We start from the raw sequence: 18423 nt of genomic DNA on the forward strand, positions 1-18423 counted from the left end.
ACAGAACATGCACATGTAACCTATCCCGCCCACTTTTGTTCAGGGCGTTTCCCACTTGATAGGCAGTAGGGGAAATAGCTTCGACGCCAAAAGCTACAAAGTCTACAAACACGCATATATTTTCATGCCTGATCAAATAAATAGCGCCGGCTTATAAAACCCATTAACAAACGTGTGCCAGTTGTTGTTGTTTTTTTGTTTTTATTGTTTTGTGTTTGCACTTCATTTACATTTTGCCGGTGACCTGATTCGAGAGTAGAGTCCACGTGTTCTCTCTTTCAGAAACATGGCAGCGTCGAGGTGTATCTTGGCCGCTCTCCTCCTAATTTTCGTCAACACTTGCTCAGGTAATTTCCTTCTTTCGGCCGTTATTGAGGCGGAATTTAACTTTGAGCGGGCATTCTCATTTTACCAAAAGTCTTCAACGGTCGTGCCTTACGGCGATATGGTTAACACGGGGACACGCGTGACTTGAGTCCTTACGGAACGTGCGGTAGCGTGCTTTGCGATCCTTATGCCCCCAAATTCTTTATCCACGCATATATTTTCAGGCGAGACTTGCGAGAAGCCAGAGGTGACCCACAAGCTGTACACCACCACTGATGGGCTCATCGTCGCCAACATTGCGTTCATCGCAGAATTCGACGTCAAGTGCCGCAACGGTGCTAAGGTTAGTATTCCCGGGGAGAGTATTAACCGGCGGCTTTAGGGTAAAACATCCGTAAACCGTGGCTTTCGGTCTCTTTTTTTATTTTGTTTTTTATTTATTTTGTTGGTGTCAGTCAAAAAGCACGTCCTCAAAAAGTACGTCTCCAACCAAACCGCATAGGGCAATTACCCCAGCCGGCTCCCTGCATGCATGTGCTCCTCGAAACTGCACGCCGGTACTTGGGGATCAGACTGTCATCAAGCGTACATCGGAGTGGGCTATAAGATCTCTTGCCTGCTGAACGTATCTTTCTGCAGTAATCGCCGCCTTTTCGCATTATGTTCGCAGTTTGAGAACATACTAAGTGGGTTCCTCAGATTAGTGCATTTTACTCATTCACCACCATGGCATGTCAAGTGTGTACCACTTAAAACTGATAGGGTTACTCTTACAAGTTGTTTGATGGTTCAAAGCAAGAGTCACAAACATTCAGAGAGATGTGGGGGGTCGTGGCCCCTGAGTGTCCCAGTTGTTTGGACGTCGGTCGGATCGACTTTGAGCGATTGAGAATTTAGAAGCCTTCGAGCATCATTCAGTATGTTTTCATTACATTCCGTAATCTCTTAAGATAGTCGGCTGTAGAGCCGATTAAATAAGCTATGATTAAAGTATCGGCACTCCATCCCCGATTATATTATGGTTGCTAACGTTTTGGTGCCTGGTGAAGAGCAGGCAGAATTGGCTACGGCTACGATTCGAAAATTCAGCTTCCTAAACTTTAGGTGTCATATCAGAAAGCTCTAGCGGTATTGGTTTTCTGTCAAGCTGTTTTAACATTTCTGGGGGACGAAAAGCATTCCCTGCAATTTTGGATGAAGTCCTGGCAACAATAATTTTAAGCAACAAATTTCTAGGCTAGGGGGCACAAGTTACTGCCCGGTATGAAGGGTACAGCCATTAGCATTCATCCATGGCTAAAGTATTGTTACTCTGAAGCATAGCTTATTTAGCGGCTCTAGTCGGTTGAATACAGTGATCTGCTGACATAGCTTGAGCTACGGCCCTCGAGACTCCGGCCGATCCCTGATCAAAGACAGTCATGATCTGCGCTGATTCATGACTGGACTGGAATTTCAGGCCTTGTAATCCATTCAAGGCAACTTTCGAAGCAGCCTAAACAAGGAATCTGCATGCACTCTTTTTTAACTAAGGCACTTTAAAACATTACCGGACTACCTTCCTTCGAGTAAACGAGACAGCTGGCTTTTTAGGACCAAGTGCCGTCGGCAGTAGACATTTGCACGCTTTCTAATGTCTCGCAAGTTAATCCAATGCGTTTTCCCAAGAAGCCGTTGTCAACAATATACTACACCGACGGGTTGAGAACAGCAGAGAGGAGTTCCAGTTGTCCCACCTCCAGCGTGATCTTCCTATACTCAAGGTTAAATCCCCAGTAGGTGCTTTGCTGCAAGATGGAGCTTTCTGCCTTTTGTGGCGCTTTGTCGCACGCGCAGCCGAAGCCTGGTGGAAGATGACGACCACGTGCTGGAGGGGGAGCTTCTACTGGGCTTTTAACCTGCCGCCGACAGTGGCTTCCAGAACGCTTGGGCATCTTCTGAGCCTTGAGTGTGAACACGCAGCCACAGTGTGGGGGAAGGCGGGGAGTGTGCTGGAGGCTGGCCATCCAAAGGAGACGCCTTTCCGGTCTCGTCGCGTCTGTGACTATGCGGAGCGCAAGTTCGTCTTCTGCCTCTTGCACAGAGGCTGCAATGATGTCGGAATGCCAAGCTCTTGGCAGATTGAACAAAAAATAGTGGGTAGACCTTGAGCCATTTAGCATTGAGGTCTACCCACTATCGTTCCAATCAAAACCAATCGGTACTCGGCGTCGTTCCGACATAACCGCAACCCTTGCGCAAGAGGAAGACGACTTGCTCTCTGAATAGGCACAGTGCCCGGTACGCATCTTTGACCGGCGTGTTTTAGCGTCTCGTTCCACCTTGCGCGTCGAAAGGGGTCCAGGCGTGGCAACAAATGAAGTCATCACAAAAGTCGGGGTCGGAGACACGTTCCAGGCCCTTCACTACGGGTGCGACACGCTCCACAGACGAGGAATTGGTGAGAAAACGATCCGCCATGTTTGATGTTCCAGGATCTGGCACTGTATGCCGACGTGAATGGCAAGGTGTTGCCCGCCGTCCGGAGTTTGGACACCTCCGGCTACCAGGTGAGCTGGACGGAGGAACTCAGCAAGGCCGCCTCCGGCGAGTACGTCATCAGGATCTACGACGACGAGGGGTACACCGCTCTTCGCAAGGTGCGGTAATCTTTCCCGCGTTTGGCGCTGTGTCGATTATGGAGGATGCGGGGCAAAACAGGCGCAACGTTTAAAAAATACCACAGAATTTCCCCAAAAAAAATTTACGAGCCTTTTTTTTTTTTTTTGCTTATTGCGAAATTTAACTCTGCATTGTCAAACTGTCGTTCTCCTGCCAATTGTAGCGCTAGTGGTCCAAACCAGACGCAAAAGTTTTAGAATCAACCATTATCTTGTTAGAAAAAAATTTATATAGGTTATTTTCTGAAATTTTCAATGGGGAAACAGTGGTTGGTGCGGCCCTCAAATTGTGGCACTGAATGGTGCCAGTTACCAAGTATGGGCCCCATTCTCCTATTAAAATTTTTTAGGAAATCACTTGTAACTTTTGAACTTGTAATCACTTGTAACTTTGGCATATGGTTCAGATCGCTCCGTTTGGGTGGAGAATGAGTCTTTGGCGATGCCTAGCTTATTTTTGTGGTGAAGAAAACCGTGTAAATGTTTTTGGGGGGACACGCTGTATTAAAGTATTTGCCCCCCAAGATCCAACTTTTTCCCACCTGAAGTATGCGGTTCAAAGACTGGCCGCTGAAGGCCTTCCTTCCTTGTTCCCTCAGTCATGTGCTATCATGACAGAGGACTAAATGTTTGACTAGCAATAAGCTGTTTGAGGCACATTTTCGTTAAAAAGAAGAATAGAGCTCATGAAGTCTAATTTTTATGACCACAGAAACACATTCATAAAAAAAAAAGCAAAAAAACTTTGCACATTTGAGGAGTGAATTGACCCATGGCTCTTTCCACTGGAATGGATGTTGACATGTGTCTCGAGTTGTATGTACTATCTATAGTGCTTGTTATAGGTTCTGTAGCTGCCACTTTTATGGGCTCAGTATCACTAACATGTGAACATCTGTATGCTAAGCCTATGCAATGATATAGTTGGAACATTTTAGGAGTTATCTTTTTCGTGTCATTTGTGCAGGCCCAGCGTACTGGTGAAGATGCCAAGAGTGTCACTCCCCTCTTCACACTTAATGTTCACCACCCGGTAAGCAGCCACAATATCGAGCTCACTCTGCATGTTATATTTTATTTAAGGGGGGACACTACCCAAAGGGTTCATCTTTTGATCTTTTTGCTTAATATGAATGAAATTTACAGTATACACTGGAAGTTGCAAGGCAGAATGTAGCACCTCTGTTCCGTCTCTATACATGAATTGTAAAAGAAATTATAGTCATTTCTATCAGATGCACACTGACCTTGTTTAGGAAAACGTATCGTTAGAAAACTAATGTGATACCCAACATTTTTCTTCACTAGATACACAATAAAATGCCTGGAGAGTGGAAGTGTGAAAATTAAAATTTCCAAATAGTAACTTATTTTATGCTAATATTGCGGCGAAAAGTCAACTGCCTTTTTATCATTTTACGTCGTCGACAAAATCGTAATATCTTTTATAAAAGACATCCACATAGTAAAAAAAAAAATGCCACAGTTGTGTTGCTTATTAAATTCCAGTTAGGAGAACCCATGCTATGAATCAGTCTTTCTTTTCGTCCCATTGTCAAACAATAGTTTTCCTAAAGTGAAATTTATGCTGATAAATGGAACAGAGAAAAACGCGTTCAATGTGCTCCAACCGCTACTTTTTCTTTAGCAAGGTGGACCGAAAATAATTTATAAAAAAATAACTATGCAGTGTAAACTATTGAAACTTTCTGGGAATACTCTCTGGAAGGTGGTAAATGTAATTATGGCATTTTTCAAAATCAACCTTTTTGCAGAAACCATTTTTACTGGGTAGCGTCCTCCCTTAAAAATAAGTAAAGTGTAAATATTTTTAACCCAGATCACAGATGTATTTAGGGCAAAGCAGAATCTGAATTCATAACATACTAGTATGTCTATTTTGAATATAAATTTTTATACAATATTTTCATCGAGTGAATTATATCATACTTTACAAAAATGGCAGAAACATTGGATTTGGGGTTCAATGTGAACTGGATGCAAGGAACAAGCAATTCTGCAACTAGCCACTTTTAAGAAACTCTATGGCACATAATCGATCCAACAGTGTTTGACGAGACATGACCACATATCACTTGCTAGGGCTACGAGTCAAGGGGTAGAACGCTGCTTGTTTTTCTCAAATTTTTTTATGACTACCATTGCATAGAGGAAGAATGATACGTGATTTATAAGTTATGAACTGCAAAGATTCAATCCTAAGTGTTATTTACTCAAAGTATGGAAATTGTTGCATGGCCTCTTTAACCCTTTGATGCCAAAACTTCAGTTGAAATACTGGAGACCCATAAACCGTGACATAGTTTTAGAACACACAGCATAAGAAAAATTTGGTCTCTAAAGAAAATCTGCTTATTTCGTAAACATGTTTTTGAGATGTTGCTTGTGAGCAACATTGGGCATTTGCACCGCTACCTTACATCGAACGAATGAAAACAGTTGCCACCTGGGAGAAGGCACAGGAGCATTCCGGATCTCGCACAGTAGAGAAAGATGTAACCGGACTTGCAATATACTTCCGCCTCTTTCGCTTCTCACAGTCTTGATGCCACTGGTACACGCCATCATGCCTCCCATCCACAGTCAGTCGGCTTTGGTTTTAAAGGATGAGTGATCCGTTTTGGAGGCACATTTCGATCTGCCACTGCGAAGTGCAGGTATCCTCGCCCTTGCGACAGGGGGCACTAAATCTATTGAGGCACACGTGGCGTGGAAGAAAATTGATCTGAGTTTTTGCATGTGGGCAATGCTGGGCATCAAAGGGTTAAAGCAGTGAAGGGAATGGCCAGTGAACCTATTCTGACGGCGATGTACCTGTCTTCTCTACTTTTCCTATCCAACAGGGAACCTACCACGGTGCTTGGGTGCAGAGCGAGTTTGTGGCCGTCCTGGTTGCAGTGCTACTCTGGTATTTTGCCTACAGTTCTAAGATGAAGCTCCAAGCTTAGAACTATGTCAGCCATTCCAACAACTGCTGCAACAAACTTTATGGCATGTTCTTGTTTCTTTTCTTCTTTTTTTTTTTTTAAATAAAACACCGTTCTCTTCGGTACAGTAACCGTTGTGTCGACCTGTTGGACACTAAAACACACTTTTTCTGTGCAGTAATGCTTTTCAAATGATGTTGAAGGGAGGTCGCACAAGAATGGCATTAAAAATAATAGAATTGTACTGTCGGTCACGGGGTGCTTTTCTAGCTGTTTAACCACCACTTTCCAACTACTTCGATAACGAAACCAGGTTTCCTTTCTTTGAAATGGAGGGGGGGGGGGGGGGGGGGCTACAAAGTTGAGCTCATAAAGTGGGGGAGGAAGGGGCTGGATCATTTCAAGGTGGCTTTGACCACAAGACCCCTCCTCTGCGGTGCCAAAGAAGCAATTCCGCTCATATCCCATTTATTTTACGCTTTCTTACTCCATTTTCATCAAGCATGAACCAAATAAGTAAGTAAATTTCTTCCATTGAGGAAGGAGACTGTGAACCAAGCAGATTGTGCTTGATTTCATGGAGTAAAATAGCAGCATGCTATCCAAACTCAAGGCAGCAAGCAGGAGTGTTTAGGCAAGTCATGGCACACTTTCTTTCACCTCAAGAACCATAGTAAAAAATAGTCCAGCTCCCCACAGAGCATTACTCATTTCCTTTTTGATGTGGAGAACTGAAATATATGTTGGTGCATTTAAAGGGACACTGACACCCCCCAAATTTTTTTTTTTAATTTTTTGCCAGGCGCTTCATTATGGTGTCGGAGGACTACCCAATTAATATTTTGCAACAGAGTAGCGTATTTTTTTAATAAAGTCAAAAGGCGCAACTGCTCGAAACCGAAACCGAAACCCGACGGAGGTCGGAGAAGTGGAGAGAAGGGAGTGAGTGGCGGAAGTCACGTGGCTACACCCGACCGTGTGTTTTTTTTCTTTTTTTTTTTTTTTTTTTCTCCTCCTTCCCGGTAGCAGACGACATGCGGCGTTTGGGAACTGCTCGCCGTCGGATTCTTTTGCAGTTATGTATGTTCCGCTCGTTGTTCTCTACTCCAAGATGAGTTGTTTTGTACATTGAGGAGTTGGAGATGAGTAGTGAGTGCCCGTGGTGAATTTTGATCGGCTCCGAAAAGAATACACCCAAGATGTTGCGTGAAGAGCTGGCTCACATGTCCCGCGTCCGAAACAGAAGTGGCATTGTGCGACAGAGTTTCCGAAAGATCAACGGGATCGGGACCAATGGCTGGCTGCAATTCCTGTAAACCATTTACGGGCACCTCGGAAAGCGGACGCTACCTGATTTATATGCTCCTTGTATTTTGTGGAAAGTGATTACATTGAGTCCGCAGGTGTCAAAAAGGATATCCCATACCATCTAATTCAGCGACGTGTCGTCCACAACATTTGTTTCTTTTTTTTTTTTTTTGTTTCTTCAGTAATAATTGTAAAAAAAAAAAAAAAGAAATGTAGACATCAGATAATATTTAGAAAAAAAAAAAAAAGTTTCACGGGGGATCGAACCCGGCTCTACTGGGTGCGAAGGGGACGTCTTTCCCACTGAGCTACTGGGGCATATCAAAGTGGGGGTATCTTTTTCCTTAGTAATAATTCAGCCGATAAACTGTAAGTTGGAAAGTTTGCTGCCGATTTTCCTCTAGCAAAAGCACTCCCGGGTCGAAGTCGGGATGCACCACGCATTGGCGACATTCTCACCTAGTAAAGAAATCTTACGCGTGCATATTCCACTCGAAGTAGACACGTCGCGCTTGACGTTTGCGCGAGCGATGTCTTCAGCCACAAGAAGGGAGCGACGGCTCGGCGACGTCTTCGTGCAAATCGGCTTGCTGGTCGGGCCTGTCGTACGGGATGAATACCAATTCTTTTGACCAGTCCCAAATTTCTCTTTTAAAGGCAGACAAAATTCGCCGGTACCGCGAACGACAGTTCTGAAATAGAGGTCCCACGCCCGTCGTCCGCTACCATCGCCGTCCCCGCGAGTCCCACGATACGCGAAACGACGAACGCACAGAATGCTTCCGGTTGTCTGTGGAACTTTTTTTTTCAATCAACGTATTTACAGCTTTTTAGAAGCCACAAAAAATGGGTTTCATATTTTTTTCTATTTTTAATACTGAGTGTGTGCCTTCAGTGACCCACGACTTTGATTAAATTTGGTGGTCGCATCGATACCTTCGAAAACGGCCCGTGACCGCGGAAAAGAGAGTGAGCGAGACTCGAACCGGCCAGTTCTTGATCGGCGGTTTTCGGGCGGAAAGAAACCGAATTTCGAGCCGCAAATTCTGTTCTGGGTAGTTGAGCTCTCATATGTCACGTACAACTAAAAACCTCGGCGAGCATAAATACCCTGTCAGTGTCCCTTTAAGATTAGATATATGGATTTGGCATTGGTGCCATTACCATTGGCAATACTAATTTGTACTATCACAAAAGTTGCACACAAGTGTTGCATCGATAAACGTCGATACCTTAAATCAATTAACTCCTGGAGGTAGTCGCTGGAAAGCTTGTATTCTTCCCATATTATTCCATCAACCTACCGTGCAGCTGCGCGAGGTGGAGAGGTAAAGGACATAATAGGGAAGTTTCAACTGTCCCTCTTTTCCTTTCTATGCAATCTCTAGGGTCCATAGCTTTCGCTGTTACAAAAACACAATCTCCTTCCTCTAAAGCACAAATAGTATGACCCAAACTGGAAACATAAATAGTGACTTTTGCCGTGATCCGAAAGTACAATGACATGTTGTCCTGACCGAGATTTGAAAGATAAGTTTAGTAGCATTTTCCCAGGACTATTGACTTAGTGTAAAGTGACCATATTCCTCGGGCCCCAAAGTGGGACGCGTATCGGGAGGAGGGAGGGAGGGAGGGGGGGGGGAGGGTATTGTGTTAACGAGGCTTGAAAAGTTTAAATTTCGGTAATAAATCTCACCTTTTTATTATTTCGTATACCCTGTGGGCATTTCTTTTCTTGCAACTTGCATGCTGTGTGGCTTGAACCTATCTAATGCATTTGGTTGGAATATTTCTTGAGTATCAATGTATTTATTTTTGTGTACTATGGTCCATAGTACTGTTCACATGTCATACCCCAATTAACCTTCAGCATCTTCTTTGTCGAGCATATCTTGTTCCTTGATCAGAGAAAACACCCTCTCACCGGTGCGATCCTTTCGTTTAACCGCATCTTTCATTTATCCGCGGTTTGGGGAGCAAAAGCGGGACAAAACGGCGTCCCACAAGCACACTGGCGGGACAGCGGGACCACGGCCGGAAAAGCGGGACCTGTCCCGCCTAAATCGGGACGTCTGGTCACTTTAACTTAGTGCGCTGATCGAACCTAATTGCAAAATACATTTGGGTCTGTGTGTGTATCTGTTGGGGTGGGGGGGGGGGGGGGGGGGGGGGGGGGGGGGGGTTGGCACATCAAAATTTGGAGTTCATAGGATAAATCCGCATTGGTCAACTTTTTACCAGCGGGAGTTTTTCGGATTTATCCGAAAACACGGAACCATAGATATATGTTACCTTATCAAGACTTGTACATTTCAGATGCCAAAAGCATCGCTTCTTCGTCCGACAACCAAATCTTGTAAAAACTACTTTGCGCGGCGTTTTTTTTTTTTTTTTTTTTTTTTTTGTACGCACTCTCAAGTTTTAAAATAATGGTAAAGCCAACTATGTACAACCTGGAAACTGAGTGGGACCATTCCACAGTAGTAGATTGAGGACTCCTGAGTGTCATGCTTTGGAAAGGCAGTTGTGTTGGATACTGCCCATAGCATCGTGATGGAAGTGCTGCACCGTTTGTGCCATGAATCAGTCTGCTACATCTTATTCCAAAATGGCAATTTTTCTGAATCTTGTTCCACACCTAGCTATGCCAGGATGGGCTTAAAGGGATACTGAACCAAACATTTTAATGTCCATAATAAGTGGCGCACGATTTTTCCACGAACCAGCAGCCGCCGGGTGTGCGCGATCACACGCAACGAAATTGACGTCACGGTACTCCATTCGCGCTTGAGAGGACAGTGAAATGTATGGGATCCGGGCACAAGAACAATAAAGACAGGGTTTTCGTTTTCTCAAGCGAAAGTTACGTGCTTGTTAGACCCATAATTCGAATCAGCGGCGTAGAGTTTCCATTTTCCCGGGGGGGGGGGGGGGCAGACCCGGAATGTGGCTCAAAAAAAAAAGGGGGGGGGGGGAGAGGAGGAGAAGGTCCTTGTTTTATTTGTTCCGTGGGTTCTCCCCATAAGGGTCACCTGCAGCAGTCGGAGCCTTTACCGAGCATTTTGGTAAACCCGAGACTGGAGAAAAAGGGACAAGGACATAAACAAACGGACACGGACATTGTGACAGCTAACTACCTGGTGTCCCCAAATAAGACGCTCCGCAAAAGAATAACCCGGAAACTTCAGCGGTTTGACGCATCCAGTAGAAATTTCTCTGAATACGTGTTTTACTGGCCACATTTATGCAAACATATTGCAAGACTAAACTACCAGTACAAAAAAGCGAATCTTTTTTTTTTTCTGCAGGGGTAGTTCGGGTCTAAAATTTTGTTGCATAAATGTGACCAGTAAAACACGTATTTCAGGAATATTCCTACTTGTTGCACCAAGGATCTAAATTTTGCGGGCCATCTTGTGTGTAAAGTGTATTTTGAGATGCCCATATAGTACCAAACTCCCCGAGTGGATACGCAGGCGCACCAAAAGTGTTAATTTTGAAAATGGTGAACAGGAGAAAATGAATCTGCTGTAACCAAAATATTTTAATATTTTTATTTTCGTGTGGTACATTTATAATGAACAGACACACGAGGCACACGTTGAGCAATTCTCAATGCAACGGTTACAAAACGCTTACAATTTAAAAAAAAAAGTATAGAGCAAACATACAAGCATTAACGACGTATCTGCTCGCGCATTTCATCGTACACTGCTGTTTTTGTTTTGTACATTTCCTTAACGTGCTCACTCACAAAAGCAGGAAGTAAGAAAAAGAAACAGAATGAACAGATTGTAGCAATGAGAACACGTGCATAAAAGAGACAGATAATTTCAGCCTTTCGCGGAAGCACGCAAGTTAAAATAAGAATTCTTCCAACAACGAACCTTTGATCCCTAGCAGACACAAGTTGCCGTCGGCAGGGCTTGTCTACGCGCACTCTCCGCCTGGAGGCACGCTCCCCACGCGGCGACCTTGCTGTCCGGGATGCTCGTTCCTTTCGGTGCGCCGCCTCGTGTAATCACTTTTTGACGAGCTGGACTTCGCTTTTCAACGCAGGGACCCATCGGAGAGCCATTCGTCTTAATTTTTACACAGGATACCGGACGAACTGTCACGTTCTTAGCCGAGTCGGAACTGGGCGAGTCGACTTCCTATGAGAACGGCTTACGTTTCAAGAATGTCAATGGGTTCTGAGTTTAGGTTTCCATTTGCGGTGTTCGTGTCGGCTCACGGTTTAAGTTTCAATTGAACTTCGCTTGGCCCCGCTCGTTATTCCGGGACTCCAATCACGATCCTTCAGTTGCTTCCGTCTCTTTGTCAAATAAGCCTCAACCCAGGGAGTTAATATAAAATAGTTTCCACAGGTAATAAGCTCCGGTGACCTTGCCTCAAAGGAAGTGATCAAGCACTTGCTATTCTACTGACTGTTTGCGGCGTATATGTATGAATGCCTTCCCTGGGAATGTTCGTGAAGCCTATTCAGAATAAAACGGAAAAGGGGAGCGGATTGTGCCGCCTAGCGCCGCACTGTCCATACAAACGTTTTAAAAATGACAAAAGGAACACGTATCGGGCATGATGATTATTCTTTCCCCAAAGTTGGCCTTCGTAGAGACTCCGAAGGCCCAATCGCTCTCTTCCCCACAGGCTTTTGTTTCAAAGCAGTGTCCCTTTGTTTTTGTTGTGTTTTGCGATGCTGTTATTTGGCTTCTGGTGTGTATTTTATTGTCATGTTTTGTTTATTTTGTTAACACATGCAGCAGGGGAGAGTGGGGTAATGGTGGCACAAGAAGCTTTAATTATACGACTGACTTCAATTTTAAGAGGGCCAAAAATAATTCTCAGACGGTAGCAAAGACCATTTGATACCACTATACCTTGTGCGAAGCTGGGGTTACAAATTTTTCCGCCAAAAGTTGTTTTCTGGACGAGTATTCGAGTCGCTGTTCGGTGACAAGACTGGTAGTAAAGCCCTTCACTGACCAATCAAAAATGTGTACAATATTTTCTTGGCCGAAAGGGCATTCATTTGTAGACGCGCAAGAAATTAAAATTTTTTTCTTGGCGAGCAGGTCTGCAGAATCAGTCACTGACTCACTGTGTCGGGGATGCTTCCTATTCTCAGAAGCATTTTTGTTGTCTAAAAACCGACAGAGATGTCGCGACGCTTTCAAGACTTTTTTTAGCCTGTCATAGCTGAAGCGGGCACTTCAGCTGTTCATTCAGACAACATATTCCGCGCATCTAACTCCGTCTGAGGGGAATTTTCCACTGAATGTCTGACCTGTCACTGTCCCGAGATCCACAATTTAAAAGCCTGAAAGGAAATAAGAAGCGGGAATAAACAGGCCCCTGTGAAATAGCTGCCAGTCAGGACGGCCAACAGTCCACTGTCGATGGGCGCAGACCCAAGCCAAGCTCTTTAAAAAAAATCCCGGGCCGGGGCCGGGGGGGGCTCTGCCCCCCCGTGAAGCCGTCCGGGGGGGGCACGAGCCCCACTGCCCCCCCGTAGTTGGCGCTTATGATTCGAATGCCCTTTTACACCAGACCCCACTTTGGAGATTGAAATGCCTGTCATTATTCTCCTTTTCCCCGAAGCCCACATATTTTACTGTCATCTTAAAGGGCCATGAAACGAATTTCGGGCTGGGATAAATCAATTCAGATGGGGTTTTTGCTAATATCACGTCGTTCAGTGGGAGGTATTCAGTGGGAAGCGTGAAGGAGGTATTCACTGGACGCCATATTTGAGGGCGATGTTTAGAGCGCATGCTCAGAACGAGCTCACATATATAGCCTGCTAAGGCCGGCAACCTTGATGGTGCTAAATGCACGCTCCAAAAGGACTGCGGAAGCTCGCCGTCAGCACGCGCTCAGCAGCAGCGCACACGGATATGGCCGCCAGTGAATACTCGCTATATTCGGTGGCCGAGTGGGCTAGCGCAATTTAGCGCACACCAGCTCGGAGCACGTGGAGCAAAACCTCGCGCTTCAGAACCCAGGGATCCTGGGCTCTATCCCCACCCCCTGCCCTTTACGATGTAGATGGGCATCGTACCGGCGTGCGGTCGTATATGACTACTGCGTGGTGCACGTTAAAGACCCCAGGCTAGCAGTCGTACTGCACTGGCTAAATTGCTCGTCTACAGTGGGTAACAATGTCGCCATGTTCTAGCAGACTAAACTCCTGCTAACGACTAACGTGTGTTTGTTTTTTGGAGGACTATGACCTTAATTTCGTTGCGTGTGCTCGCGCACACCGGCGGCCGCTGAATCGTGGAAAGATCATGCGCCGCTTATTGTGGACACTGCAATGTTTGGTTAAGCATCCATTTAAAGCAAAAAATGAGAATAGTTTATTATTGGTTGACTTTAATATTCAGAGAAGAAGAAGGAAATAAAAATGGTAGAAGTGTTTTTTTTTTTTTTTTTTTTTCACGGCGTCTCTACTAGCCGTACAATTTGCTTCGTCTTAGGTCAGAGCACAGTCGAAAGCTCGAACACATACAGCCATGAACACACATACTAAAAGCGCAAGTTGCGGGACTTTCGAAGCACTTGGTACACATCCACACGGCGCCAATCCTTGATCGGTGTCCAAGCGTGCGAAGGCACAGAGGCACAGCACTTCGGCGTGCCAAAGAAGCTTTGATCACGCTGCGAGACCGGCGAAACTTGCTTTTGACGAGCTGTGCCTTTTTTCTGTGGCACTGCGCTTTCGTAAAAATTTCCACGTGTTCTCAACGGCAAGTCTCACCGTTTGCGCATAGTTGTAACAAAAAAAGAGTTTGACGAATGACGACGAACGAGTAGAAGACGTGTCTTCAGCACGCTGTCGCCAGCCTCTGCAGCGCTAGCAAATAATCATGAGTCATTTCACTCTGTGAAGGTGGGTGATCAGCGAAGCTGTTTAGCACACGACAGAGACATGACACCGCATTTGGAACAAAGGTATGAACATATTTATGCACGATCTTCATCGGTGGTGTTTGCTGCCCGCCGCCGCCGCTGACATTCTCGTTGCCGTTCCCGCAGTTGCCCTTCGTAAGCGCTTTGCTGTTCGGGAGTCCAGACTATATGCGGCCTCCCCATTCATTTCGACGCGAGAAGAGAAGTGAAATTGAAAATGGAGAACAGCAACTTGTCTTTGATGTTTTATCTGCATTCGCGTGGACGACTAGCGCCGCCCCGAGGAGCCGGAGGAAACTAGACACGCGCGACGGGACCGGCACCCCGGGAGAGCGGAAGGAAACCAGGCACGCAAGCGCTTGGAACGACAACAAAGAGAGGGCGCTACGAGTTTTTGTTGACGCACATGAAAAATCCACAGACCCCTGGCCATGTACAGCTTCGCCGTAAAACGCGATTTTGCCGCATTCAAGATGGCCGTCCGGTAGCCGCACTCGCGCTGCAGCGACCTAGCGGGGAAGCGCGATCCAGCAATTGTTATAGAGATCAGTGGACTTAACTCTGGTTACTCTAACTCTACTGACCCTGGTTACTTAACTCTACTGACTCTGGTTACTTAACTCTACTGACAAAGCCTGGCAGATGTACACGAGACGCGACCGCCGAAATTGAAAAAGTAGAGCGGCAGACAACGGATGAGAGGAGTGCCACGTGACGGGTGCCCCGCTGCGGCGAGACGCCGAAACACACTTTTCCGGAGCGATGGAATGCCCGCTCGTGCTCCTCGCGTTCCTCGCGCTACCGCTCCTTTTCTCGTCGGGTTTGAAAACCATGTTTCTCGCCGCTGCAAAAGCTGTGCGCTGACGTCCAGGTTCCCCGAGAAAAGCTCTGTGCTACCAGATCCTCGCGCTCCAAATCTGCGACCCGGCATTCTATGGCTCCGTCGTTGAACTGCCAGGCTTTGTGAGTATAGAGGAGGCTATGCTCTGGTTCCAACGCCGTTAAAGAGCAGTGTCGCATTTAAAATAAAAGTGAAAGCTTTCATAGTATTTGTGGGTGGTGGTGTTTCTTGCAATTTATGGTCAAGACTTGAGCTTTGTAGGTTCCTAAAACTTTGGAGGACGTGTCTTTATTGATAGACTTGTTAGCGGATACGCTGGATCTTAATAAAATTTTACAAAAAAAGAAAAAAACAAGTGTAAAATGTGGAGGGGAGAGAGGCTTTATCCAAACTGAAGTATTGCATTACAATAGACCGATCTCACCAAGGGTTTGGCGCATGTGTGACGCCGCCGCCATAACTTCAGTTCACAAGTGACAAACGGCAGTGCACGAGAGGGCTCGTGCCGTTTTGTACTCTACATGCGCAGAGCTCCAGTGAGTTTGTCGCACGTGCAGAAAGACTGAAGTTCCCTCGATGCATTGCGGCAGCGGTGGCGTGGTCAAACTGGCTGGTGAGATCGGTCTATTCATTTTTGAGCATTTTTTTTAATACCCATTGTAAATGGAACCTTCTGTATAGACCCTTTCCGAAATCCAGTATGGCCACTTTAATAACTATCATCATCTATATGTATCAACTGTACAGCTGCAACGGAAAAAGAGTAGCACAAGTGATCGATAACCGGAGCGGACAAATGGCGAAACGCGGCGCTATTGTTCCGGAGCGCTCCGATAACGAGAGTACGAGGCGCGTTCAATATCTCAACGCGGGGGTGGCCAGCAGAAAATTGAGGGATAAGATATTCGAAATACGGGCTTTAGGATAGGCTGCTTTCTGTCGGCCACCCCCGCGTTGGCCGACATGGAACGTGACTGGCAATCTCGCTATCGACAAGCTCGGGAACAATAGCGCCTCGCGTCGTGATTTTGCCGCTCCGGTCGTCAGCCACTTGTGCTACTCTTTTTCCGTTGCAGCTGTACATCCATGCGAATGGCGGCCTTTTGGTGGTGGATACTGAAGAAAGAATTTGAAGACGGGCACCTATGCGGGGCTTGAACATCCCAGACATTAGTTCGTTGTCACCGTGACGAGACTTTTAAGCTTCCGTGAACTACGCATATAAGGGTGTAATGCCTATCCTCGGAACGCTCGGCTTCGGCACGCTCCAGACAGCTCATGCTCATGACAATAAAATGCGGTGAATGTTATGAAGAGTTTTACTAAACTAAGCGCCTTGTACACAGTGGTAGTTTCTTGACATCATCGAAAACGGAACAAGTAGAGAAATCCCTGTACAGCGAGTAACACCGTAAATTTTGTACATTTGTAACAAGGTGTTGAACTAGGCGAGTTGGTAAAAGTTTGACATGGTGGGTGAAACAGCTTCGAAAAACGAGGACGAAAGAGAGAGGGCCACCCGCGAAATCATCGAGGCTTTTTGTATTTCATGCCTCGGAGAAAGATGCGTGAGTGAGCCGTCGGTTGCCTTATGTGATAAGGAGCTGTCCTTTTTGCGCCAGACCATGACTGGCATATGGGTTGCGTCTATAGTCGGTAACAGGTCAAGAAGGAAGTGGAAGCTCCTCCCACCTTTTTCCATTTTAGCGGAGCGAACACTGGTGAGGAGGTCGCCTCTTCTCCAGTATTCACTCTGCTATAGTGGAAAGAGGTGGGAGGAGCTTCCACTTCCGTCTTCACCTGTCACCGACTATAGTGAACCTAATTTCATGACACGGGCCTCGTGGAGGGCGTATTGTTTGATTACACATTGTGTTTTCTGGTACTGACGTATGTGTTCTCTTTTCCCTTCCAAATAAAACCTTTTTGAGTTGCGAGTACAGCTGTTGTCCTGTCGTGTCTGTTCCTTTAATCGTCCTCGTTTTTTGAAGCCGTTACTCCCACCATTTCTTACAACGGCCATTGATGAATAAGTACTACATCTTATTGGCGACGTGCGCTATCGAAAGCGTCGCTGTGATCGGCCTTTCACGATTGGCCGAATGCTGACCATAACCTGAGCAAAATATTTCTCATTGACGGAACTAAGAGGAATGGAAGAACTTCAATTTTGACGGTGTTGGCAGCGTTGGTTTCAGAGCGCAATGATTTCAAGCTTCCACCCAAACACCACCGAACTTTTTGTTAGCGAAGTAATGACGTCACGAGAGGGAACCATTAGAGGGCTTTACCAGAACATCTCGCCGCTAATAGATGCCTCTGAATTTGTAAAAGAATCTACTATTTAAAAAAAAAAAGAAGGCCCTGTGTTCCTTTTCGCGCTCCATTTATTCCTATAACATAAGGCAATAAGTAATATGCTCCAGTATCAAAGAGGAACCCTCAATCATTATCATATATGAACTCATTTAGAAATGAAACCACCTTTTAATTTTCAGTTCATGTGCTAACAGATGTTGGAATCTGCTCCAAAAGCGTCAGTGACTGCTCCAAACCAATATTTTGCCTGCTACAAAAGGCCAAACGCCGCTTCCAACACCGATAGTGATCCGCCAGGCAAACATTACGGCTTTCCTCCTCGCCTCGATCCTCTGCTTTCCCGTGACGTCGATGCTCGTCAGACTTGACGTAAAATGCCACCTGCCAATTGGGCAGGAGATCGAACTATAGGGGGCGCTTTATCGAGGTTGTTGTCCCCACAGCCCGGTGTTTACTAACACAGCATAACAAAGAAATTGAACCTCGTCATGCACGGCCTGGACACGAGCGCTTCGCTCTGACCAATGCTGGCCTTCGAATCATCACCTTCGATATCGCTGATCAAAAACAAACAAGAAAATTCGGTTTGTTGCCCCCACAGTTGCAGCGTGCCGCTAGAGGCGTGACTGTTCGATCTCCTCCCCAAAAATGTTCCTGTTGCCAGTCCATCTGTTCTGCCGCACCCTCGTATCCTTCCCTTTCCCCGTTTTCGCGACTTGAAGAGCAGCGGAGGCCTTGAGCGATTAGGGAGTTTTCGTAGACCGCGCTGCCTCCTCCGCTAAGCGTTCCGCAACGATGAAGTTGATACTGCGCCTGCGCGCCGATAGCCTTGACTATGGAGTTCCCGCTATCGTAGCGGGTTGCGGAGGGCCTTGCGGGACGGCGAAAACGATCTACGAAAACTCCCTATTGACTCCGTCAACGGAGTGTGCGAGCGGCTGTCCGGAACCACGTGATGAGCATTCTCTAGGCCTCCGTGAGGGACGGAAGCGGGTTGTTGCCTTTCATATAGCAGAGAAGTGCCGCTGCGGTCTTGAAGTGTCCTGTTTGAACAGTCCTTTAGCGTCCCATTCCGTCCGTGCATCAAAAATGGTCCCAAAGTAGCAAC

The 18423-nt window shown here is 46.1% G+C and overlaps 1 protein-coding gene across 1 annotated transcript; it reads left to right on the plus strand.

Annotated features, from left to right (window-relative positions):
- The first annotated feature begins 234 nt into the window (after positions 1-234).
- On the plus strand, positions 235-6066 carry LOC8037713 (translocon-associated protein subunit delta). The gene is made up of 5 exons (XM_029995726.4): positions 235-347; positions 552-670; positions 2802-2966; positions 3955-4020; positions 5852-6066. Exons 1-5 carry the CDS (start codon positions 287-289, stop codon positions 5954-5956), a joined length of 516 nt encoding a protein of 171 aa, XP_029851586.3. The 5' UTR covers positions 235-286; the 3' UTR covers positions 5957-6066.
- Positions 6067-18423: the final 12357 nt, after the last annotated feature.

Source organism: Ixodes scapularis, unplaced genomic scaffold, assembly GCF_016920785.2.
Source record: "Ixodes scapularis isolate PalLabHiFi unplaced genomic scaffold, ASM1692078v2 PGA_scaffold2__306_contigs__length_199485367, whole genome shotgun sequence".
NCBI lineage: Eukaryota > Metazoa > Arthropoda > Arachnida > Ixodida > Ixodidae > Ixodes > Ixodes scapularis.